Source organism: Elephas maximus, chromosome 3, assembly GCF_024166365.1.
Source record: "Elephas maximus indicus isolate mEleMax1 chromosome 3, mEleMax1 primary haplotype, whole genome shotgun sequence".
Taxonomy (NCBI): Eukaryota; Metazoa; Chordata; class Mammalia; order Proboscidea; family Elephantidae; genus Elephas; species Elephas maximus.
In genome coordinates this window covers 76755163-76780084 of record NC_064821.1, presented here as the reverse complement: position 1 = coordinate 76780084, position 24922 = coordinate 76755163, and the positions used below count along the sequence as shown (strand labels likewise).

Sequence of the window (24922 nt, the reverse complement as noted above, 5' to 3'; positions counted from 1 at the left end):
TTCCTTGAAGACACCATTTACCAATTATGTTAGCAGAGGCCAAAGGCAGTAACCAAAATAGTGCTAATTAAGCTGGAATTGGCTAATCGAACCATTCCTCGTTCTCACAGTTTCTTTCAGCTCCTTTAAACCATAACAAATGGAACTCAGGGTATATGAAGGGTCCCACAAGAAGCAAAGGAATTCTAAGGACGATTTAAAAGCATTCTTGATTCCAAAGGTAGCAATCATAGGACAGACTGGTCTTATTAATTTATTTGATTAGGGAATTAGAGATGGATGGAAAAGGGCTATAGTTTGACTAGAGAAACCACTTGATTTGTGATTGCTGGAATTGGATTCTAGAAATGATTTCCCTTAGCTCTTGTTTCTGTCTTTTAGAGAACCTAATCTTCCTCAGCCCAGTGTGTTTTAATTATAACTGTTTGTTGAAGATACAGCTAATAAACCTTTCAGTTGAGTTTTATTAGTTTTTAGAGCAGAGATAACACTTAGTATAGCTTCTTGGATGAAGAATCCATTCCATAAGGGGTTATTAGGGTCGGGGGTTAAAAGTTTAAAAAATAAAGCAAAAACCTGGATGTCTGTGGATTCTCTGATTGTCCAGTATTTTTAAGGAAAGCTCTAGGGCATTTTGATCTCGAGCAGTCGTGCTCCCTGATTATGTGCAGCCTTGTGCCTGCGTGTTGGCACCGAGCTCACTCCCCTGCTGCAGGCTGCTTGCTCCGAGTCCACAAGAGGGGAAGGAAGGGTGTGAGCTGTGCTGCCTCCTCTGTGGCCCCTGCCCAGGAGCTGGAGGGAACTTTGCTTAGAGAGCTGCTGGGAAGATGATTTCGTCTTGAAAGTTCCTCTGCAACCTTGGCCCATTTCCCTTTCTTGACTTTTCATCAGGAGGGATTCGGGCATGTGATTAAGAAATGCATTTTTGCTTCTTTGCTGGCAAGAGCTGAACCAGCTACTCAGCCAAAAATGCTTTTCAGAAACATCACTTTTAAATCATTCGTTTCATAAGATACCTGTACAGAGCACTTTCTTTCTTTTACAAACTGGAAGAGTTTGAATGTTCTAGAAGCTCACATAAAGGATAAAGCTAGATGTGTTCGAAAGCTGGTGACTGGAACTTTCTGATCAGCAGGTAGCCGGTATTTTGGGGCCAAATGATACTTTGTTCAAATGGAATATTTTTAAACATGTCCTCTCAAGGTCTGGGAAACAATCCTTCACATCTTAGCTGAAGCAATAATTGTCTCTTCCTGCTGAGTCAGGGACCAGAGAGCAACAGACAGGTACAGCTCCACCCTCTGATTTCTCTTTCTCCAGGGGACCTGATGGGGTGCAGCTTGAGAATGCTAACAGCAGCATTGCCACTGTGACTGGGCTGCAAGTGGGAGCCTATGTGTTCACCTTGACTGTCAAAGACGAGAGGAACCTGCAAAGCCAGAGCTCTGTGAATGTCATTGTCAAAGAAGGTACCTCGTTGCCTGGGGCTGGTGCAGCAGACCCTTTGGATCAGAAAGCTGAGGAATCGGTCATGTCTTGTTTGGCTGCAGAGATTGATTAGAGACAACAAGGGGGTGGGGAAGAAGCTCAGAGGGTGAGAGCAGCTGCTAATTGCTTTTCTAAAACAACCTTTAATTGAATGACTAAGGTGAATTTTTTTTTAACTCTCTCCCTCACTCCCTGCATTCCTCTCTCCTTCTTCCCTTCCTACCTTTTTCTCTTTCTCTCTCTTTTTATAAACAATTGAATAGGTAAAGAATTAAGGGTTTTTCCCTTGGCATTTTTATTTTTGCCGGTGAGTTGCTAAGACCTGGGGGTTTCTGCGGCTCTCCTGCTAGCTACAGTGACCCCTGCTGTCAGATATTAGAATTAGAATGACCCTGCTGCACTGCAGCTTGCGATAGGGTCCTGTGAGTCTGCAAGCCAAGGCCCACTGGAAGCAAGACTTTGCTCTGGTGTGCAGGCACGGTGATCAGCCATGGGCCCTGGAGAGGAGTTCCATCACTGATGGTAGGAAAAATCCTCAGCTGTGGAGTGCCCTTCAGATTAGCATACTGGACACTAACACCTGCGTAAGCAAGCAAGTTTCAAGTGGGACCCCAGAGAAAAGAGGGATCTCTCATTTGTCTTTCTTGAAGTACTAAGGAAGGAATAAAAAAGAAATTTTCAGAGAATAACATTTTAAACCATACTTCAAAAGGGAATATTAGCTGACTGAAACCCACACTCTGTGGCTTTAAGCCCCAGTGGGCTTTTGTTCCCCACCAGTGTATACCACCAAAGCAGAGAAATGGCTCCTTTTAGAGAGGCTGCTATGAGGAAGCCACTCTTGTCCCCACTGTTGTACATTTCAGGAGAACATCTCTCTGGGTAGGACTGGAACTCCAGGACCTGCAGCGCTGGAGGCTTTAAATCTGCTTGTTGGTTGCTGGCACTTAAAATAGTTCTCTGTTTCAGATGGATTTAATGTTTAATTTCCCCATAAGCATTCTTTCTTTTCCAGAATTACATTCTCCCAATGATTTTCTTTCTGGTTAGAAATGAACAAACCACCGGTAGCCAAGATAACTGGTAGTGTGGTGATTACCTTGCCCGTGAACACAGCAGAGCTGGATGGCTCCAAGTCCTCAGATGACAAAGGAATAGTCAGCTACCTCTGGACTCGAGATGAGGGGAGTCCAGCAGCAGGGGTAAGTGCGCCAGGGGCTGAAAAGCTACCTAAGATCTAGTGGTGAGATGGGGAGGGAAGAATGAGCCTAACATTCCGGAATGTGTTTTTACCAAGTGGACCTTTGTATCAAATCTGGATTGCTCTTTGGGAGCCAGGGAAATTAAATGACTTGTTCAGGGTCATTCTGCAAGCTAGTATGGCACCAGGTGTGTTTTTCTCCTTTGATCCTAGCAACTGTGAGCTGTTGTGCCATTATGGAGCAGGAATTGCCCAGAGTTGAAGCAGTCTAGTAAAGGGGGCTTGGTTACTACAGAAGCAGTGACTGACTCCCAGAAAGGAGTAGTGTTTTGTTCTGCAACATTGCTGTGTTGTTCAACTCTACAGGAGGTGTTAAATCACTCTGACCATCATCCTATCCTCTTTCTTTCCAACCTGGTCGAGGGAACCTACACATTTCATCTGAAAGTGACTGATGCAAAGGGTGAGAGTGACACAGACCGGACCACTGTGGAGGTGAAACCTGGTGAGTTCACTTAGTGATGAGCTTGAGTGGGATTGCTGGATCAGCCAGTCAGGACCTCTCTTGAGACCCCTTTCCCTCAGCATGGACAGAGCCAGATGGCATGTTCAGCTTTTTAAAGAATCCTAGAAACTCCTAGCTGAAAATCCTTACAGACTGTCTGTTTCAATAATATCTCTCCAAGAGGCATATAGACCTCTCCCAAGTCATCTCAGATGGAGAGACTGAAACTCAGAGAGGGTAGGGCTTGCTCAGTGTCACACAGCAGTTGTGTCAGAGCCAGGCCTTTGTGCCTCTGGTCCAGCGCTTTCTCTTCTACATGTGACTGAGAAGAGAGGGCTCAGGGTGCCTTGGGAATTTGAGCACAGGAATAGCTTGAGTCATGATGTCTCATCAGCACCCAGATGCAGAAAACAATTCATTATTATAGGTTAAGCCTCAGGCTTTATCTGACAACCCAGGGAAGGTAAAGTAACTGGTGTCCTTTACATTTTTCAGATTTGCTGAAATAAAATTTCCTTCTTAAATGGAACCATGTTTTTGTTTTGCTTTGAGGCTAATTTGGTGATAGAGCAGAACTGTACGTGGGGGTAGGGTAGAGATTTATAAATTTCTGAGCATCTGATGAGAAGGTATTAACTTTAAACCTACTCTTTATTATCTAGGCCAAGCCCATATATCAATGTCTTAGATAGGAAGGGATCTTGGGAGATCTCCCAGTCCTTGTCGTACCTCTCAGAAGGACAGCATTCAAGACACTAAAAGTCTCTTGTGTTTAAAATCAGATCACAGATGGTCTACAAATTATACATCAGAAAGGCAAACTGTGCATCCATGTATGTGAATTAGGTATTTTGAACAGTTTTAACTTCCAAATGTAGAATAGTCTTTGGGATGTATTCAGAAGTAAAACACAACAGCTTCACACTCTGGAGTTGTAAAAAGATAGTGTGGCAGCAGTGATGTTGCTATAAACAAATCCTTGTATCTTGGCTGCCCAGATTTTCTTTGTGTTAGCTGCAGGGGACAGGTACATTCCCATTATTGATAAGGTTGTTGAGATGGGCACTTTTCCTTCCTTGTATTGCTCTGAAGGACAGAGACAGACCAAGTACAGCAAAACATCAGAAATCAGATGTGGGCTGGGAGAGATTGCTTGCTACCCACTGCTAGGCCTGGAGAGTTCAGCAAAGCCAGTTGGGCAAGGGCCTTTAAACAAACACTGAAGTGTTTCTTTCTTCCCCACCTCCCCTCACCAAACCCCTGTTGCCTCATTTATTCCCACCACATGCATGGTGATTCTCAGATTGGTATAGAGACTAGGAGTGTTTTAGAAGCTTTCCAAGCTAGCCCCAGGTGGAATTATTAGAATTCACTGTGGTTTCTTTCATTTGAAGAGGTCAGTTGTATTCCTGAATGGTTCACCACTCCTGTGCCAAAGCAAATGCACAGAGGCGGGTCTGTGTTACCTCTCCTACTTCTAAAGCCATGACTGATCCACATGCTTTCCAGATCCCAGGAAAAACAACCTGGTGGAGATCATCTTGGATGTCAACGTCAGTCAGCTAACTGAGAGGCTGAAGGGGATGTTCATCCGCCAGATTGGGGTCCTCCTGGGGGTGCTGGATTCCGACATCATTGTGCAAAAGATTCAGCCGTACACGGAGCAGAGGTAGCTGGGCAATGAATGGGGGGAGAGAAGGAAAGACCAGGGGCCCCCTGGGCTTCTTGATTAAGCTGAGAAATAGTTTCGTTAGAGAAGGGCGGGCTCTCTGACTATGGTGTCCATTCCCTTAATAAACTAGACACTGCAGCAGAGTACTGGTGGCACCAGGTTGGAGGACGTCCGTTATCCTTGAAGTCCACTGTCTATGTGGGGAGACAGTCAAGTAAACATAGAACAACAGTACAGGGTGGATTTGACAAAATGTGTGGTATCGTGGAAACGCAGAAGCAAGAGCAATGAATTCTTCCAGGAGAGTTAGGGTGCGGGGTAGTCCAAAGATTTCCTAGAAGTCAGAGTTGCACTGTTAGGCACAGGGGCATTAGGAGGAAATTTGGAACAGGAGCAACGTGAGCAAAGACTTTGTGGTGTACAGGTTGTACAAGTGCAGAGATTCCTCTTCCTTTAGCAGCAGGACGTGGTAGAAGCTAACTCTGGCTGTATAGATTGAGGACAGTCATATTCAAGCCTAGGAGTTTGGTTTTTAATAGTTTTGTCAGGTGTAGCCAAGCTGGTTTGTTTTATAAGTGTGAAGTTTTTGTTTTGTTTTTAAAGCAAGTAAATTCCATAGTCAGATTTTTTTTTTTTTTAAGAGAGACTAGTAGTGTGGAGGCTAGACTAACGTAGGGAGAGACCAAAGGCTGGGAGATCAATCAGGAAGCTTTTGGGCTAGACCAGAAAAAGGGTGATAAAGACCTAATTAGAGTAGTGGTTGTAGAGATGGCTGAAGAGATGAAATTAAAATAAATTTCGGACGTTAAATCAACAGAACTTGGTGACCTTTTGGGAATGAAGGTGAACGAGGCATCAAATATAAGGCTTTTGGTTTAAGTGACTGGATAGATGATGAATTCCACTAACTAGATTAGGATGCAGAAGGATCCAGTTTAGAAGGAGAGATAATTAGTTTTGTCTGACTATTGAATTTGGAGATCTTCTATCAGAGAGCAGCAAGTATAGACTGGAAATTAGGATGGAAAGAAAAACCAGAGATAGGGTGTCACCAGCACACAAAAAGCAGGAGTCAAATCCATGAGTCACACTGGGAGAGTGTCAAGAGGGTTGAGGACGGGACTCTGTAGGGCACCAGTGTTTCAGGAGTAGGAGAGAAAGAAGTCAGCAAAGGAAACTAAGAAACAGCCATCAGAAAGGAAGGAGGAAAGGTCTGCTGGAAGTTAAGGGGCTGGCTGGCTGGCAGTAGGGGGCTGGATGAAGGATTCAGACGCTACAGGGATGGGGTGGGGGTGGTGAGAATACAAAACAGGTCTTTGTGTTTCTAATTGGTAGTAGATCATCAGAACCTTAGCAAGCGCATTTTTCTTAGATGTTGGGAGCAAATGATAAAATGCTTGGTTTGAGGATATGGAGATGGAAAGAATAACACCTCTTTGAGGAAATTTATGCTGAAGATAATATGGGAGATAGGATCAAAAAATACCTTTTATAGTAAACCTGAGAAGAACACATACTTTTGTGGTTACGAGGGGGGGAGGGAGGGAGGGTGAGAGAGGGTTTTTTATTGATTAATCAGTAGATAAGAACTGCTTTAGGTGAACGGAAGGACAACACTCAATACATGGAAGGTCAGCTCAATTGGACTGGACCAAAAGCAAAGAAGTTTCCGGGATAAAATGAATGCTTCAAAGGTCAGCAGAGCAAGGGCAGGAGTCTGGGGAACATGGTTTGAGGGGACTTCTAAGTCAATTGGCAAAATAATTCTATTATGAAATCATTCTGCATCCCACTTTGAAATGTGGCGTCTGGGGTCTTAAATGCTAACAAGCGGCCATCTAAGATGCATCAATTGGTCTCAACCCACCTGGAGCAAAGGAAAATGAAGAACACCAAGGCCACACGACAACTAAGAGCCCAAGAGACAGAAAGGGCCACATGAACCAGAGACCTACATCATCCTGAGACCAGAAGAACTAATTGGTGCCCGGCCACAATAGATGACTGCCCTGACAGGGAGCACAGCAGAGGACCCCTGAGGGAGCAGGAGATCAGTGGGATACAGACCCCAAATTCTCATAAAAAGACCAAACTTAATGGTCTGACTGAGACTAGAGGAATCCCGGCCGCCATGGTCCCCAGACCTTCTGTTGGCACAGGACAGGAACCATCCCTGAAGAAACTCATCAGACATGAAAGGGACTGGTCAGTGGGTGGGAGAGAGACGCTGATGAAGAGTGAGCTAATTGTATCAGGTGGACACTTGAGATTGTGTTGCCAACTCTTGTCTGGAGGGGGGATGGGAGGATAGAGAGAGGGAAACCGGCAAAATTGTCACGAAAAGAGAGACTGAAAGGGCTGACTCAAGAGGGGGAGAGCAAGTGGGAGCAGGGAGTGAGATGTATGTAAACTTATATGTGACAGACTGATTGGATTTGTAAACGTTCACTTGAAGCTTAATAAAAGTTAAAAAAAAAAATACCTTTTAATGATAGGAAGTACTTGAGTGTGTTTATAGGCTGAGGGGAAGGTGCAAAGGCAAAGGAGGTGGTGGAGGCTGGGGGTGGTTAACAGATGGAGGTAGGTTCAGGGGACTGGCCATGAGCTGGAGCAGGATCATTATTTTCTCTGGAGAAAGGAGGAAAGGAAGGAAGACGTGCTATTATGGGTGAATTTAGAGGTAGCAAGGGTGAAATTTGAGAGTGTTGGTACCAATGTCCTCTGTTTTGTCTGTGAAACTGGAGGCAAGGCCATCTGCTTTGAGGAGATGGGGATGAGGTGGGAAGCCTGAGGAAAGTGGTAAAGGTTGGGAGCACAGCCCAGGTAAGGACAGTACCTTTGAGCAAAATTGGGGTCTCAGTCAAGGTTAGAGACATGAGGTGAGAGCAGTGGCCCCCAACTGTAGCTACACATTAGACTCCCCTGGGGAGCTTTCATGAACACACCACTGCCCAAGTGTCACCCCTCCCATCATGATTCACTTGATCTGGAGTGGGGCCTAGACCCCCCAGGTGAATCTAATACATAGCATTCACTGGGTTCACTAAGCTATGCCCAACAGCCTGGGAGTAGGAACAGGGAAAGTGCTTGGATTGACCTAAGTTGATGGAATTGGCTGGGTAGGAGCAACGGAAAGACATTAGCAAGAGTGCTGGTGAGAGCATTGTTGAAGGGTTTGGCCACAGACTTGCAATCACTGCACATGGGCGATGAGGAAGAGAGAAGCATCAGCGATGACTCTGGGTTTTTGGCTTGGACAGTGGCTGAAGAATGCGGCAGGGGGATGAGATTGGAGAGAGAGAGTACATTACAGTGGGGAAGAGCATGGCTTTATACCGGACAGATCTGGCTTCTGAGCCCTGGCCATCAGTGTTAGCTCTGTAACCGTGGGCAAGTTACTTAACCTCTCTGAACCAGTTTTATCACCTGTAAAAATACTAGTACCTGTTTTATAGGATTGCTATTGAGGATTGAATAAGATAATGTTTGTATAGTCTCTATCACCTAGTATTCAGTTATTGGTCATTATGAATTTATATTGAGACTGTGGAAGATCTGGGGTAGATACTCTAGCAAGTGTTTTCAAATATAGATGTGGTTACTCAGGAGGAGAGAAGGAGAGAGAAAAGGAGGTCACTTATGGGGAGAGGAGATAAAGATTTGAGGGTTGTTGGACTATAGACAGAAATGGAATCTGTAAGCATGGATTAGGTAACTGGGGGGAAATAATGGGAATTGGACCATAATTTTTTTATGGCAAAGGTTTTTTTCTTGATTCTGGAATCTGTAATGCTACATTGTTAGCCCCACTGTGCAGCATGCTTTTAGAGAGTCAGTGACAGTGTTTCCAAACTTTTATGTCATGTTACAACTAGGAAATGATACCATTTATATGACGCTTTGGGATAGACAAATGTACTCCTATTGGAGTTAACTGGTCCATGGCCTCCAGGAGAACCAGATCCCACCCATCAACCCTGCAGACCGAAGGGAACAATATCTTAGACACACTTATAACCCAGTGTGACCACTGATTGGAAAGGTTTGTTTATGAGACTAACATGGAGCTCAGGAAGCAGCCTGCCAAAAACTGAGGTTAAGACATAGGGAACAGATTTTGTGCTATCAGATGTGAGTTCAAACCCACCCTGTCTTGGACAGAAATTAACAGCAGTCCAAGTCTGGCATGGAGTAACATAATTTCACACCAGCCACACTATTGTGTCAGTCTTCTTGTCACAGTAACGATTACTATGGCTATATTTTGACCTATGGATAATGCTTTACAAAGCACTGTGGTTTGTCTTAAGAGTGAGTAACCCACCACAAACCTAACAGCACCACAGTCTTAGCTGTAAAAAGGCTGACAATAGGAATCTGGCCATAAAGAAATTCCTATTTTTCTCCCCCTCCAGTTTTCCATTTGGAGTGGGCCCTTTTGTTAGCCAGGGCAACTTAGGGCATTTTTAAAAATACAGGCTTTGGAGTCAGATACATCAGGCTTGGGATTTGGCTCTGCCATAAATTAACTGTGTGACCTTGGGCAAGTTACTTAACCCTTCTGAGCCCCAGTGTTGTCCTCTGTAAAATGGGGATGATGCTGGTAACCCCTTTCTCCCTGGCTTGTTGTGAGAAAATGCATATAGTACTTAGCACAGTGGATGGTGCAAACAGAAGGTGCTCAGCAAACGGGAGCTGCTGCTATTGTTGTTACCTTGACAGCTTCAGCTCAGTCATACTGTCGCATGTCTCTGCAGCACCAAGATGGTATTTTTTGTTCAAAACGAGCCTCCCCACCAGATCTTCAAAGGCCATGAGGTGGCAGCAATGCTCAAGAGTGAGCTGCGGAAGCAAAAGGCAGACTTTCTGATATTCGGAGCCCTGGAAATCAATACTGTCAGTGAGTAATTCTTGGGAGAGTGAGCAGGAGCCCCATCTCACCTGTCGGCCCCTTCTCTCCTCGGTCTTCCTGTCCTCTTCTCCAGGAAGGTGGAGATGATCACTCTCCTCCACCGCTGTTGTCATGAAAGAGTGCTGGCTGCCTCATTGCAGGGGCTCAGAGGGGTTGGATGCTTGACTGGGAGGGAATCTTTATTTTCACAAACCTCTAATTGAAATGTATTATCCCCCTTAATTATGAGGGTAGACAACAAACTACAGTAGCATTAATAGAACCTGTGACTTTGAGGCAGTAGAAGTCACAGATGAATTTCATCTCACATTACATCACAACATATTTTGCTCATCGCTACTTCAAAATTACAAGTTTCTATATCCACTTCTAGATGTTGTTTTTCACTGCTTTAATATTATTATTTCACACCTTTGTGTTCTTAAATATTTCAAAAATAAAATTTTCAGTGTAATTGCTTTTCTTGTAATACTATGCATTTATTTTTGCAGTTTAATTATTCTGAGAAGGAGGTCCATGGGACCTAAAAGATTAAGAACTGCTGACATAGAGAAACCATAAGTGAAGACAGACTAGAAATGTCTCTTCATGGCCTTCCTTAATTGTTCCAGTTTTATCCAGCCATGATGGTTATTCTGAGCCACAGCCCAAGCTTAAAAGCTCTTGGCTCAGGTCCCTGGGGAATGTTGCTACAGAGCACTGAGCAGTGAGTGCTTTAGTGTCTTCATGGGCACCGGGTACCTGCTGTCCTGCTGGCTCTGACTTATTTCCTTTTCTGGCCCCCTTCAGCGTGTCAGCTAAACTGTTCCGACCATGGCCACTGTGACTCATTCACGAAGCGCTGTGTCTGTGACCCTTTTTGGATGGAGAATTTCATCAAGGTGCAGCTGAGGGAGGGAGACAGCAACTGTGGTGAGTTTTTTTGCTTGGCACTGTGCCAGCTGGTTTGGCACTGAATGTGCTTTTGAGCTGAGTGGGTGGGTGTTGGTGTTTGCAAGGCAGATGAACAGGCAAGGAGAAGAACTTTGTGTTTTTCTGTTTGCAGAAGACTTTTAATTCCTTCCTCCACACTTGCTCAAGGTTAGAGGCAAGCTCTGAAGCAGTCATGTAAGGAAAACCAAGCTTAAATCAGACCAGTTGCAAATTGTAGCCTAAAATCAGACCAACTGCAAGGCCTCTTGTCCTTTTGAAGTACCTACCTGCAGCATCCTCTTCCCTCCGTTGTCCTCTGTTCAAGCTCTGTCCAGCTAGCCCCAGTGCCCCAGGAGCTCAGAGCATGCCTAGAGCAGGAACTAGAAATCAGGGACAATTCTAAAAGTTCAAAACTTAAGCTGCCCTCAACTCCAAGGTCTTGCCTTCCCTGGGGAGCCCTGGGGGAATTCTTGTTTACTGAGTGAAGTCACCTCCTGTCGGAGGTGCAGGCAGCCCAAACCTACCTTCTAGCCTCTGTCTTCATAGCCCTTACCATTTTGTTTTTCTTGGCAGAGTGGAGTGTGTTATATGTTATCATTGCTTCCTTTGTCATTGTTGTTTCCTTGGGAATCCTGTCTTGGACTATGATCTGTTGTTGTAAGAGGTAAGATGGATTCTCCTTTGAAATTCATTTGGTTTACCAGTCATCTGTTCTTTCAACAGATAACTATTTAGTACCTTCCCTTGGAAGGGCCACTGCTGCTGTCCTGGTTTCCCTCCCTTTCCCTGTCGCTCTTTTGGTTTGGCCCACCCAGGGCATATGTAGAAAGACCTTCCTCACCCTGTAACCTGCCTGAGGGCAAAAGCACATTCCATCAGTGACAGTGGCACCTGTGAAACATGGCCTGGGAAAAGTTGAGGGTGGGGAGACCTGAGTAGTTGGGGTATGTGGGTGGGAGAGCCTGAGGTGTGGGCCTGGATCACATCTATAAGGTGTGTGTTCTTTAATGCCCCACACCTCAGCCTCACCACCTTAACACTGAGTTCTTAATTGTTCTGCCTTCCTTTCTAGTTGGGTCTCAACTGGATACATATTTCTACCTAATTATAGATTTGGATTAGTCATGATTAGATGCTCTGGATTTTTTCACTTGAGTCTTCCTATCTAGCCTTATAGTATTTAATGGTTATATTTATTATATGTTTTTCATTATTAATTATGATTTATATGTTTTCTGTGTGCCAAGCACCACGATAACATTTTATAGGTAATACCTTTTTTAAGGAGTTCCTGGGTGGTGCGAATGGTTAAGCACTCAACTACTAGCCAAAAGGTTGGCAGTTGGAACCCACCCAGATGGGCCTCTGAAGGGCCTGGAGATTTGCTTCTGAAAGGTCACAGCCTTGGAAACCCTATGGAGCAATTCTGTTCTGCACACATGGGGTCCCTGTGAGTCAGAACTGACTCAATAGCAACTTACAACAATCTTCTTTAATATGCATAACAGCCTTTTTCCATCTTACAGATAAGGAAGCTTAGGTTCAGGAAAGCTTTTAGCACCTGTTCAAGGATACAGTTAATAAGTGGCACAGCTGGGATTCAACCTGCAATCTAACCTCATATAAAACTTAGAAAATTAAAAGAATTCTTAAAAATTTCCACCACCCTAAGACAACCACTGTTAACAACTTTCTTGGTGTAATGCTTTCCTCCTCTGCCCTTCAAGCACAAGGTTTTCATTTTCTTTACATTTTTAACCAGCCTATCCTTCATTGCTTCTGTAGAGTGGTGAGTCCATGTTTCAGATAGTCTAGCTCCCCTGCCTTTTTCCAGAATTGGTGAGGAACAAATCACAGTTTCCACCTTCCCTGCCTAAGAAGAGAGGAGGAATATTCTTCCCATTAAGTAGCTCCCCCCAAGACAGACCCCTACGTGCATGCCTGGCCCTCACCCTGTGGTTGACCACCTGAACCTCACACACAGCCTCTTTCCTGAGCAAGGGTGGGTCTTGTGTTTTTTAGGCAAAAAGGAAAACCCAAGAGGAAAAGCAAGTACAAGATGCTGGATGCCACGGACCAGGAAAGTCTGGAGCTGAAGCCAACCTTCCGAGCAGGTAGTGGCCTGGGAGCTGGGAGCAGAGTGTCTAGATTTGTATGCTTTGCCTGTGAAGAGCCACCATCACTACTCCCTTCCTAAACATGCTGCTAACAGCTATTTGTTGGTGCTAGAAAAGCATTTTCCCCCCTGCCTGATCAAGGCTGGGAGTCACATATTCCCTGAGCTGGCAGAAGCTACATACTGGACAAGCTCTGGTTCCAGGGCCCCCTCCTCAGTGTTCCTTTCACTTTGCAGAGAAGCCAGGCCTCTGGCTTTCCTTTGCCTGCTTCTCACCCTCAGGTTTACGGCCTAGAGTTCAGCTTTCCAAGCTGCCCCATGTAGTCAAGGACAGGGACCTTGGTCTCTTCTGCCTGACTAGCCTATCCCTTCTGGGAAGACAACAAGGTGAAGAAGAGCTGAGATCAAAGTCAGTATCTGCCAGTTTACACCCCTTTCAGCTAGCCTGCCTCTCCCGTCATCCTCCACCCCCACATACCCCCACCCCCCATCATTTGGCAGATCTACAGTCTGTCATTGTGTAGAGCAGGTGGCCAGCAGCTTCCCCATTGGCTGCAGGTGCATCGGGCTCACTGTTAGTGCCTCCCACTGGAATAGTTTCCTACAGCACAGGCACAAAGATGACTGTCAGGGCAGGTTGTGGTCTCTCTTCCTCAGCTGGGCTTGGTCACTTGGTGAGAGGTTTCAATTTCATCACAGATGCCACAAGCCAGGTATTGTCTACTTATGGTATAAAGCTATTCCTAAATTTTTACACAAAGTAGTTATTAGACACCATTCCTACTTAAAACTTTACACCAGGGAGAGGCTGTAGGGGGATATAGAGAGTCTAAGACACAGGCTCTGCCCTCAGAGTTTCAGTCTCCTTCTTTGAGGAGGAAATAGGGGATAAAGGGGAAGAGAGGTGCTGTGGGGTTAATTTATCTCTTCTGAGGCAGGAGGGAAGGAAAAGATGGGTGATGGCACCAAGAAGTGCTGAGGTACAGAGGAGAAATCAAGAGGAGGCCTGGCCTTATCACAGCAGGTTTCTTAGCTAGAGAGGGAGGGAAAGGTGGCACAAGGATGGACCAGCTGCATCTAGGTAAGTAAAGCTGACACTGTGAGACTAGAAGAGGGTCAGTAGGGCCCTTCGTTGTGGGCAGTGCCTGGCTGAGGGAGCAGTGTGAGTCGACTTGGATTTGGTGTGGGTCTGACCAGCTCAGAAGTACCGGCTCTTGTTCTGGGTTCTGCCAATTAGTAGGTCTGACCCAGAGCAGAGTCCCTAGTAGGATGAGGAGAATGGAATACAAGAGGACCGTATCACATATGGTATGTTGTTGTTGTTAGGTGCTATGAAGTTGGTTCTGACTCACAGCAACCCTGTGTACAACAGAACAAAACACTGCCAGGTCCTGTGCCATCCTCACAATCATTGCTATGTTTGAGCCCATTGTTGCAGCCACTGTGTCAGTCTATCTCATTAAGAGTTTTTCTCTTAATGATATCCCTTTGCTTTACTAAGCATGATGTCCTTCTCCAGGGACTGGTCCCTCCTGATCACACGCCCAAAGTATGTGAGACAAAGTCTCGCTGTCCTCTCTTCTAAGGAGCATTCTGGCTGTACTCTTCCAAGAAAGATTTGTTTGTTCTCTGGCAGTCCATGGTATATTCAGTATTCTTCACCAACAGTGTAGTTGAAATGCATCAATTGTTATTCCCCCTTCCATATTTATTGTTCAGCTTTCACATGCATAGGAGGCGATTGAAAATACTATGGCTTGGGTCAGATGCACTGTAGCCCTCAAGGTGAAATCTTTGCCTTTTAACACTTTAAAGAGGTCTTTGGCAGCAGCTTTGCCCAATGCAATATGTCATATAAGGTATGGCGCTGCAGTTTAGTTCGGAGAAGGCAGATTTAGTGGGCCAAAAGGCAGTGACAGTGAAGTAAGCCAAGCTCCCACTGCTTGTTGGGAGGCAAGTTTAGCTCAGGATGAGGAGTAATGAGAAATCAGAGTGGTCCCCGCCTGAGGGAGCATAGAGCTCTTGGGCACCAAAGGTCATCAGAAGCATAATGGGATGCCAGCCCTCCGGAGGTCCTTTCTGGCCCCTTAGTATTGGAGATAGATTTATACCACATGTGATGGAATTACATTACCCACAGAGCTATGGTTTACATTCAGCAGCTTGGGTGTTTTGTTTTGGTAGTCTATTGATTGTTTTCAAAAAGTTTTTATTGAAATATGCTTGATTGAACCGTATGAACTTACTGATATTTGACTTTGACCTATAAAAAGGGCAGTTTTATATGGTTCAACCTAATATGTACAGAAAATCCTAGTACAGCTTGACGGGTTTTCACACATGAACACACCTTTGTAACCAGACCTCCAGAAGTCCCAGCTTTGTGCTTCTTTCCAGTTATCCCCACCCCCCACCGCTTTAACTCCTGATATATTGGAATATTTTCCAAAATGGAATCATTGTTTGACTCCTTTCAATCAACGCTGCATTTATGAGATTGACCATGTTGCTGTGTATAACAGTAGAGTTTATTCATTCTCATTGTTGTGTAATTTTCATTGTATGAATACACTCTGTTGATTCACCAGTTATACTATTGATGGGCAGTTGAGTTATTTCCATTTGTGGCTATTATGAAGAGTACTTCTGTCAACATTCTAGTACATGCCTTTTGGTGGACATATGTATGGATTTCTGTTAGGTGTATACCTGGGAATGGAGTTGCAGGGTCATCAAGTATGTGCGTGTTCAGCTTCACTGCTAGTACTAGTTTTCCAGCTTGTATTTTTTAGTGGGAAGTCCAAATTCAAGCATAACAGGGGCAGAGAGTGCTGGTGGCGGGAGGGTGCAGGGCTAGTGCTGGGTACTGTGAAGCCAGAAACATGTCTGCCCCTCAGGCTCCTGTCCTTGGTAGCTATGGTTGGAACGGCTTTGGGGAAGAAGGGGAGCTGTGAATGGTCACTGGGAGAAGGCCCCCAAAGGACACAGAGAGATGGGAGTGGGTGTTTTATCTACAGAGGCAAAATGGGGGTTTTTATAGAACCTTGGCTCTTCCCTGTGCCACTGTCCTCCATCACACTGGAGAAGCCTAGGATGCTGGAGTTCTCTGGCCCTGCTGCTCTGCCCTGAGAAGTGGAGGGGGCGGCTGTCTGGAGTCATGTCCCAAGAACTGTATTCCTGAGATGGACAAGGCCAGGTAACTCCTTGCCTCAGCCCCAGAGCATACAGCAGAGATGAAACAACAGATGGGCAAGGTCCCAAGTGGTGTGGTCCCAGGTGACATGGAACAACAGATGCAGTCAGTGTCTAGACGCTCTCAACCTAGAGAAGCCCAGGCCATTTACAGCCTTCAGAGAGGGCTGGCCATGGAGGGACAAATGACTGAGTATTGTGTCAGGGCACTCCTTCAATGTTTTTTTGGGATCTGAGTGGGGCCAGGAGAGGGGAGATTGACTGTTGGATGATGAGGGTGAGAGGGTGTTGGTGCTGCCTGGTTCAAACAAAAACACCTCACCTGACTGGTCACCTTTTTAAGAAAGGAGGGAAGGTAGCTCCTAGCTCCCCTTTTGGCAGTTGCCACCTCTAGTCCTGCCATCTCAGCCTAAGTTTTGCCTTCTCCAAGACAGTATTTTGCACAAGCCAGAGGCAGCCATCTTGCTGTTGGCTGGGACCAGCCCTAAGGCTGTTTATTAACCAGACCACATTTATGGCGGGGGCCTCTCTGCAGCCACTGGAATTAATAGTAAAGGTGACCTTAATGGCTTAGATAATCTCAGGTACATTTTCTGACCTCAAGCACTTCTTTGGGCACTTGCTTGGCTTTGTGTACTGGTGAGCTTACTGCTTAGGGCTGTGACTTAGTTATCTAGTGCTGCTATAACAGAAATATCACAAATAGATGGCTTTAATAAACAAATTTATTTTCTTACAGTTTAAAAGGCTAGAAGTCTGAATTCAGATTGCTGGCTCTAGGGGAAGGTCTTTCACTCTTCGGCTTCTGCTTCCTGGTTCTTTGGAGATCTCCCTGTGTTTTGGCATTTATCTTACTGCATCTTGGCTCTGCTCACTTGTTTAATTTCTTTTATATCTCAAAAGAAATTGACTCAAAATATACCCCACACTGATCCTGACTCATTAACATAACAAAGACAACTCACTCCCAAATGTATTATAACCATAGGCATGTTGTTGTTAGGTGCCAGTTGAGTTGGTTTTGACTTAACAGCAGCCCTGTGTACAACAGAGTGAAACACTGCCTGGTCAACTACAGGCATAGAGGTTAGGTTTTACAATACATATTTTTAGGTGACACAATTCAATCCATAACATTCAACCCTTTGGCCACCCCAAATTCATGTCCTTCCCATATGCAAAACACATTCACCCCATCACATCATCCCAAAAATCTTAAATCGACTCCAGGTCCAAAGTCTCATCTTCTGAATAATCTAAATCAAATATGGTGAGACTTAGGTATGTTCCACTCTAGGGCACAATTCCTCTTCATCTGTGAACCTGTGAAAGCTAGATTACAGGCTGTCTGTTTCCAAAGTACAATGGTGGAATAGGCACAAGGTAGACATTTCCATTACAAATGGGAGAAATTGGAGGGAAAGAAGGAATAACAGACATCAAGCAAGTCCAAAACCCAGTAGAACAATTTATATTTGCTCTCAAGGCTTGAAAATAATCCTCGGTTCTTTGATACCATCTGGGCAAGGGCCCTTCCCTCTAGACTCTGGGTGTTGACCACACCCTCTGAATTCTGGGAGGAGGCCCCTCAGCCCTGGGTTTCAACTTTGCCTTCTAGGCCTACTGGGACGACCGACTGCATTGCTCCCTCAGCTTTGTGTTGCCCCATTCTCCTTGTCCATCTGAGTGGCAACTCCACTCCCTTGGCCCCGGTAGGCCCAGTTCTTCTGCCCCTTGGGCATGGAAGCCCCGCCCCTTCAGCTTTGGGTGGTGGCCCCATACCCCTGGCATATCTTAACAGCAGCTCCACACTCTGGAACCCAGCTGGCAAAGATCTGACTCTTTGAAACCTAGGAGGCTGTGGCCTCACCCTTAGGGATCCAGGACACTGTAGCCCCACCCTTTGAAACCAAGAAGGCCCTGCTTCCCATGTTCCTTCCTACAATTCTGCTGATCTCCCAGTTGCTCTAGGGATGGTCCTCTTCTTTTCTTGGAGGACAACAGATGTAGCTCCTTTAACCTGTTTCCTGCCTGTAGAATTCCAAGAGGCAGTCAGCATTCTTCCTTTTGTTCATTCTCTGTCCCCTTCAGTCTAAACTGATAGATTTTCTGTTGTGGTAATTGGTTAGATCCATCAGTCACAGGCTTAATCTCTTGAACAAAAGATTCTGTAGCTATGTCCTTGGTGAAAATTCTAGGACTCGTGTCCTTAGTTTCTACAGATGAATCTTCCAGATGTTTAAGTTTTATTTTCATTTTGTACAGTTCATTTTTAAGTCCATGCTTTTCCTCTTGTATTTTATTATAAGTAGCAAAGAGAAACCCTGTAGCCCCTTTAAGATCTTGCTTAGACATCTTAGCCAAATATCCAAGTTCATTACTTAGTTATCTATCTAGTGCTGCTATAATAGAAATAGCACAAGTAGATGGCTTTAAAAAGAGAAATTTATTCTTTCACAGTATAGGAGGCTAGAAGTCCGAATTCAGGGCACCAATTCCAGGGGCAGGCTTTCTTTCTCTGTCAGCTCTGGAGGAAGGTCCTTGTCATCAATCTTCCCCTGGTCTAGGAGCTTCTCCATGCTGGGACCCTGGGCCCAAAGGACACACTCTGCTCCTGGTACTACTTTGTTGGTGGTACGAGGTTCCCCTGTCTCTCTGCTCGCTTCTCTCTTTTGTATCTCAAAAGGGATTGACTCAAGATACAACCTAATCTTGTAGATTGAGTCCTGACTCATTAACATGACTGCCTGTAATCCTGCCACAGTTAACATCATAGAGGTTAGGATTTACAACATATAGGAAAATCACATCAGATAACAATACGTTGGACAATCACACAATACTGGAAATCATGGCTGAGCCAAATTGGCACACATTTTGGGGGGACACAGTTCAATCCATAACAATCACAAGTTCTACCTTCCACCAAACATTTGAACATAATTCAGACAAGTTCTTTGCCACTGCATAAAAACCATGGCCCTTCCTCCCTTGTCCAATCGCATGTTCATCATTTCCTCTTAACGCCTCACCAGAAGCACATTTGTCGTCCACATTTCTAGCAACATTCTGTTGGTGGTGCTATATATGTTCTCTAAGATGATAGAGACTTTCTCTATAGCTCTCCTCACTTCCTTCTGAACCTTCACCAGAATTGCCTTTGATGTCCGTAATTCTACCAATGGTCTCTTCAGCACAATCTAGGCTTTTACTGTTAGGCACCTTAAAACTCTTCCAGCCTCTACCCATTACCCAGTTCCAAAACCACTTCCATACTGTGGGTATCTATTAGAGCAGCACCCCACTCTTCTAGTTCCAAGTTCTGTCTTAGTTATCCAGTGCTGCTGTAACAGAAATACCACAAGTGGATGGCTTTAACAAACAAATTTATTTTCTCACAGTTTAGGAGGCTAGAAGTCTGAATTCAGAGCACCAGCTCTAGGGAAAGGCTTTCTCTTTTGGCTCTGGAGGAAGGTCTTTGTCTCTTCAGCTGCTGCTTCTTGGTTCCTTGAAGATTTCCATGTGTCTTGGCATTTATCTTTAACATCTCTGCTCTGTTCACTTGTTTAATCTCTTTTATATCTCAAAAGAGTTTGACTCAAGATACACCCTATGTTAATCCTGCTTCATTAACATAACAAAAAAACCCATTCCCAAATGGGATTATACCAACAAGCATGATGTTGTTGTTACGTGCCCTGGAGTCGGTTCTGACTCATAGCGACCCCTATGCACAACAGAAAGAAACACTGCCCGGTCCTGCGCCGTCCTCACAATCGTTATGCTTGAGCTCATTGTTGCAGCCTCTGTGTCAGTCCACCTCATTGAGGGTCTCCCTCTTTTCTCCTGACCCTGTACTTTGCCAAGCATGATGTCCTTCTCCAGGGACTGATCCCTCCTGACAATATGTCCAAAGTATGTAAGACGCAGTCTCGTCATCCTTGCTTCTAAAGAGCATTCTGGTTGTACTTCTTCTAAGACAGATTTGTTTGTTCTTTTGGCAGTCCATGGTGTATTCAGTATTCTTCACCGGCACCACAATCCAAAGGCGTCAGTTCTTCTTTGGTCTTCCTTATTCACTGTCCAGCTTTCACATGCATGTGATGTGATTGAATATACCATGGCTTGGGTCAGGTACACCTTAGTCTTCAGGGTGACATCTTTGCTCTTCAATGCTTTGAAGAGGTCCTTTGCAGCAGATTTACCCAACGCAGTGCGTCTTTTGATTTCTTGACTGCTGCTTCCATGGCTGTTGATTGTGGATCCAAGTAAAATGAAATCCTTGACAACTTCAGTCTTTTCTCCGTTTATCATGGATGTTGCTCATTGGTCCAGTTGTGAGGATTTTTGTTTTCTTTATGTTGAGGTGCAATCCATACTGAAGGCTGTGGTCTTTGATCTTCATTAGTAAGTGCTTCAAGTCCGTTTCACTTTCAGCAAGCAGGGTTGTGTCATCTGCATAACGGAGGTTGTTAATGAGTCTTCCTCAAATCCTGATGCCTGGTTCTTCTTCATATAATCCAGCTTCTCATATTATTTGCTCAGCATACAGATTGAACAGGTATGGTGAAAGAATACAACCCTGATGCACACCTTTCCTGACTTTAAACCAGTCAGTCTCCCCTTGTTCTGTCTGAACAAGTGCCTCTTGATCTATGTAAAGGTTCCTCATGAGCACAATTAAGTGTTCTGGAATTCCCATTCTTGGCAGTGTTATCCATAGTTTGTTATGATCCACACAGTCAAATGCCTGCATAGTCAGTAAAACACAGGCAAACATCCTTCTGGTATTCTCTGCTTTCAGCCGGGATCCATCTGACATCAGCAATGATATCCCTGGTTGCACGTCCTCTTCTGAAACCGGCCTGAATTTCTGGCAGTTCTGTGTCGATAGACTGCTGCAGCCATTTTGGAATGATATTCACCAAAATTTTGCTTGCGTGTGATATTAATGATATTGTTCTGACTGATGAGATTGAGCTTTTCCATTGTCTCTTTCCACAGATGTAGTCAGTGTGATTTCTGTGTGTTCCATCTGGTGAGGTCCATGTGTATAGTCACCATTTATGTTGGTGAAAGAAGGTATTTGCAATGAAGAAGTCATTGGTCTTGCAATATTCTATCATTCGATCTCCAGCATTGTTTCTATCACCAAGGCCATATTTCCCAACTAGTGATCCTTCTTCTTTGTTTCCAACTTTTCTATTCCAATCACCAGTAATTATCAATGCATCTTGATCGCATATTTGATCAATTTCAGACTGCAGCAGCTGATGAAAATCTTCTGTTTCCTCATCTTTGGCCCTAGTGGTTGGTGTGTAAATTGGAATAATAGTCGTATTCACTGGTCTTCCTTGTAGCCGTATGGATATTATCCTATTACTGACAGCGTTGTATTTCAGGATAGATCTTGAAATGTTCTTTTTGACAATGAATGCAACACCATTCCTCTTCAAGTTGTCATTCCCGGCATAGTAGACTACGTGATTGTCCAATTCAAAATGGCCAATACCATTCCATTTCAGCTCACTAATGCCTAGGATATCGATGTTTATGCGTTCCATTTCATTTTCGACGGTTTCCAATTCTCCTAGATTCATACTTCGTATGATCTAGGTTCAGGTTATTAGTGTTTGCAGCTGTTTCTTCTCATCTTGAGTCGTGCCACATCAGCAAATGAAGGTCCCGAAAGCTTTACTCCCTCCACGTCATTAAGGTTGACTCTTTTCTACTTTGAGGAGGCAGCTCTTCCCCAGTCATCTCTTGAGTGCCTTCCAACCTGGGGGGCTCATCTTCCAGCACTATATCAGACAGTGTTCCGCTGCTATTCATAAGGTTTTCACTGGCTAATGCTTTTCAGAAGTAGACTGCCAGGTCCTTCTTCCTAGTCTGTCTTAGTCTGGAAGCTCAGCTGAAACCTGTCCTCCATGGGTGACCCTGCTGGTATCTGAATACCGGTGGCATAGTTTCCAGCATCACAGCAACATGCAAGCTCCCACAGTACGATAAACTGACAGACACCTGGGGGAACCACAGGCATAGAGGTTAGGATTTACAACACATATTTTTGGGGGACACAGTTCAATCCATAACAGGCTGTCTCTGCAGTCCCCATCCAGCCAGGGCATTCCCAGCAGAAGCGACCTTTCAGGGCCACACACCTGCTCTCCCACCTCTTGTACCAACACCGCCAGGCAAGGGCATGGAGGCCCACGGGGCAGACATTCTCTTAAGAGTGAAATTGTGTCACCCTCCATGTCAGGGATGCTGTCAGGCACTTTACAGCCTTGCTGAGCCAGGATATGGGTAACAGCTCTTTCTCTGGAGCCTGAGTTCTTGTTCATTGTGCTTTCCTGCCTCCCGTCTAACACCACACTGTTAGTGAAGAGAGATGAGAAAGGATTCCAAATTTAAAAGGTGAAGAAAAGAGGATGTCATGGGTGGCACTAACCGATGCTAATAGAAACTGTAGATCAAGAAATGCCTGACGTTATACACAGATGAGAGACAGGTGTCTGATCTCCACTGTCCTTTGGCTCTTCAGCTGGAAGCCTAGCACATCTCGCCTCAAACCTGTATCTCTCCCCTTTTAAAATCTCTCCACCACTAGCACTTATTGACCTGTTACTATGCACCAGGCATATTTCCTTTCTCATTCATTCATTCGACAAATATATATAGGGTGTGAGCTATGTGCCAAGTACTGTTCTAGGTGCTAGAGATAGAGCAGTTTATAAAACGAGCGCTGCTCTTATGGACATTCATTTAACCCCATACCAGAATCCTGTGGGATATATATTATTATACTGATGTGGAAACAAGACTCAGAGAAGTGAAGTAACATGGCCAGTGGCAAACAGCTAGTAGGTGATTCAGCCACCATTGGAACCCAGGTCTCCTGGTCTCCAGTCTATATTCTGTGACTTCCCTTATCAGATTGTTCCAGCCAGGACTGGGAGAAGGACTCAGGAAGCACCCTTTCCATCTGCCCCACCCAACCTGGAGGGGGACCTTGACTTTCTTTTCTCACCTGCCCCTCTTCAGGCAGGATTGAGGGTGCAGGGGATGGCTGGAGCGTGGAAATGTCTGTGCTCCCGACGCTGGCTTTCTCACCTGCCTTGCAGGCATCAAGCAGAAAGGCCCGGTGCCGAGCAGCAGCCTGATGCACTCCGAGTCAGAGCTGGACAGCGATGATGCCATCTTCACGTGGCCAGACCGAGAGAAGGGCAAACTCCTACATGGTCAGAATGGCTCCCTGCCCAACGGGCAGACCCCGCTGAAGGCCAGGAACCCACGGGAGGAGATCTTGTAGCCACCTGGTCTGTCTCCTCAGGGCAGAGAGTGGGCAGTACCAGGGCCCAGGGCACTGCCAGGCTGGGCTCTCAGACCCCCTGAGTCTGCGGGCAGCTGCTCTCTCAGCACCCTGACTCTTCGGACCAGAACTGCTGGTACTTGAATCTAGAGACATTCCCCAGGAACCCCTGATGAAGCTGTGAATTAAGAGATTTCTTCTTTAAACCTGACTGATAGGCCCCCAAAAGATCCTCACCTCAGGGCCTCATCTTTTGCAAACTCCTTCTCTGCCCCAGGGCTGGACACACTGGCTCCTGGCCTCCTCTCCAGCTCTTCTGTTAGCAGCCTGGCTGCTCGTGAGCACCTGCACGAGGTGAGGAGGCCAGGCTGTGGCCCCGGGAAGTTCTGCTGAGAGCTCCACTCCTCCGCCTTGAGCCTGGGGCACAGAACCGAGCGCCACCAGCCTTCTGTGAGCTGCCTGTGGGCCTGCTCTCTGCTGTCTGTCTCTGGGATGGAGTGTGCCCTCTCACTAGGCCAAGAGGAAGTGGGCATCCTGTTCTCTCACCACTGTTGCTGGGATGGTCGTACAGACCCGATTTCTGGTGCCCTTAACACTGGAGCCCCACCCCTTTTTCCGTCTGCCCAAGATTATGGGAGGACTGGCTGTTTCAGGGCTGCAGAAGCCATGGGGCCCCTCTGGCTGCTGGGCCTGTGGTGTCGGAGCAGTGGGCTGATCCAGACTCTCCCCTCCTCTTCCTTGGGCCAGCACTTGCTGCTTCAGGGCTCAGGCCAACGCTCCCTTCCCCAGAGGAGACAACTCATATTGACTGGAATATTGTGACATGAGAGTGCATGTGTGCGACTGCCCCACCGTGTTCTCACATGCCGTCTGTGTGTCTTCTTGGTGTCCCTTGTGTGTGTACGTTTGAGTGTGTGTGTGGGCATCAACTCCTCGTAGGGCTCTTGGCTACTTACAAGGTGGACTTGACTTGGAAACCCTCAACTCCTTGGAACAGAGACTCCCTAAGTCCCTCTGGCCCCACCATGGGTTCCTCAGCCATGGTATCTGGGTGTTGAGGGACGGGAGCTTTAGGGGAGAGACTTTTTAAAAGACTTACAGTTGATACTACTGCACTCCTGTCTGTTGTGAAATGATTAAACCTGGTATTTAATTGTATGCTGGCCTGCGGGTGTGCTGCTTTGTGCTGCGTCTCTGGCCTGTTCCACAGGTCCAGCCAACTGTGCCTCCTTGAAGTGGTGGCCCCTGGGAGGGAAGTCTTGGGCTGGTGTCAGTGGATGTGGCCGCCAGTGCTGGGACCCTGCCTCAGCCCCCTGCCCTGCGCTGGTGGACGGGAGTGAACCACTTCTGTGCCCCTGCTGGCCAACTGTTACCCTTGGCCAAGGGAGGGGAGTTTCCTGTCCTTTTCATACCTTTTGTTAACACAAACATGACCCCTCTCCCCATGTGTCCAAGCTGGGGGACACAGAGCGTCCTAAAGTCCAGGCTACGGCCTTTAGAGTTTCTGGCCACTGCTCTTCCCTTTTCGGTTCCCAAATCAGTAGTGTTGGCCATGTGTCCCCAGATAGTCATTTTGTACTGTTCACGGAGCACCTCGAGGGCCATGTGGGGT

General features: G+C 45.8%; 1 protein-coding gene across 6 annotated transcripts in view; it reads left to right on the top strand.

Moving 5' to 3' along the window:
- KIAA0319L (KIAA0319 like) overlaps positions 1 to 24922 on the top strand; it is a 150796-nt gene that overhangs the window by 93004 nt on the left and 32870 nt on the right. For 2 of the 6 annotated variants that reach the window (XM_049878720.1, XM_049878724.1), the window contains exons 13-21: positions 1321 to 1469; positions 2539 to 2690; positions 3056 to 3194; positions 4704 to 4863; positions 9624 to 9766; positions 10568 to 10690; positions 11264 to 11354; positions 12713 to 12804; positions 23123 to 24597. In XM_049878720.1, coding sequence (XP_049734677.1) covers positions 1321 to 1469; positions 2539 to 2690; positions 3056 to 3194; positions 4704 to 4863; positions 9624 to 9766; positions 10568 to 10690; positions 11264 to 11354; positions 12713 to 12804; positions 23123 to 23310 — 1237 coding nt within the window. In that variant the 3' untranslated portion in view covers positions 23311 to 24597. Of the gene's footprint in view, positions 1 to 1320; positions 1470 to 2538; positions 2691 to 3055; positions 3195 to 4703; positions 4864 to 9623; positions 9767 to 10567; positions 10691 to 11263; positions 11355 to 12712; positions 12805 to 23122; positions 24599 to 24922 lie in introns of those variants that run through there. The other 4 variants (XM_049878722.1, XM_049878723.1, XM_049878725.1 and 1 more) reach the window with 3 other exon arrangements.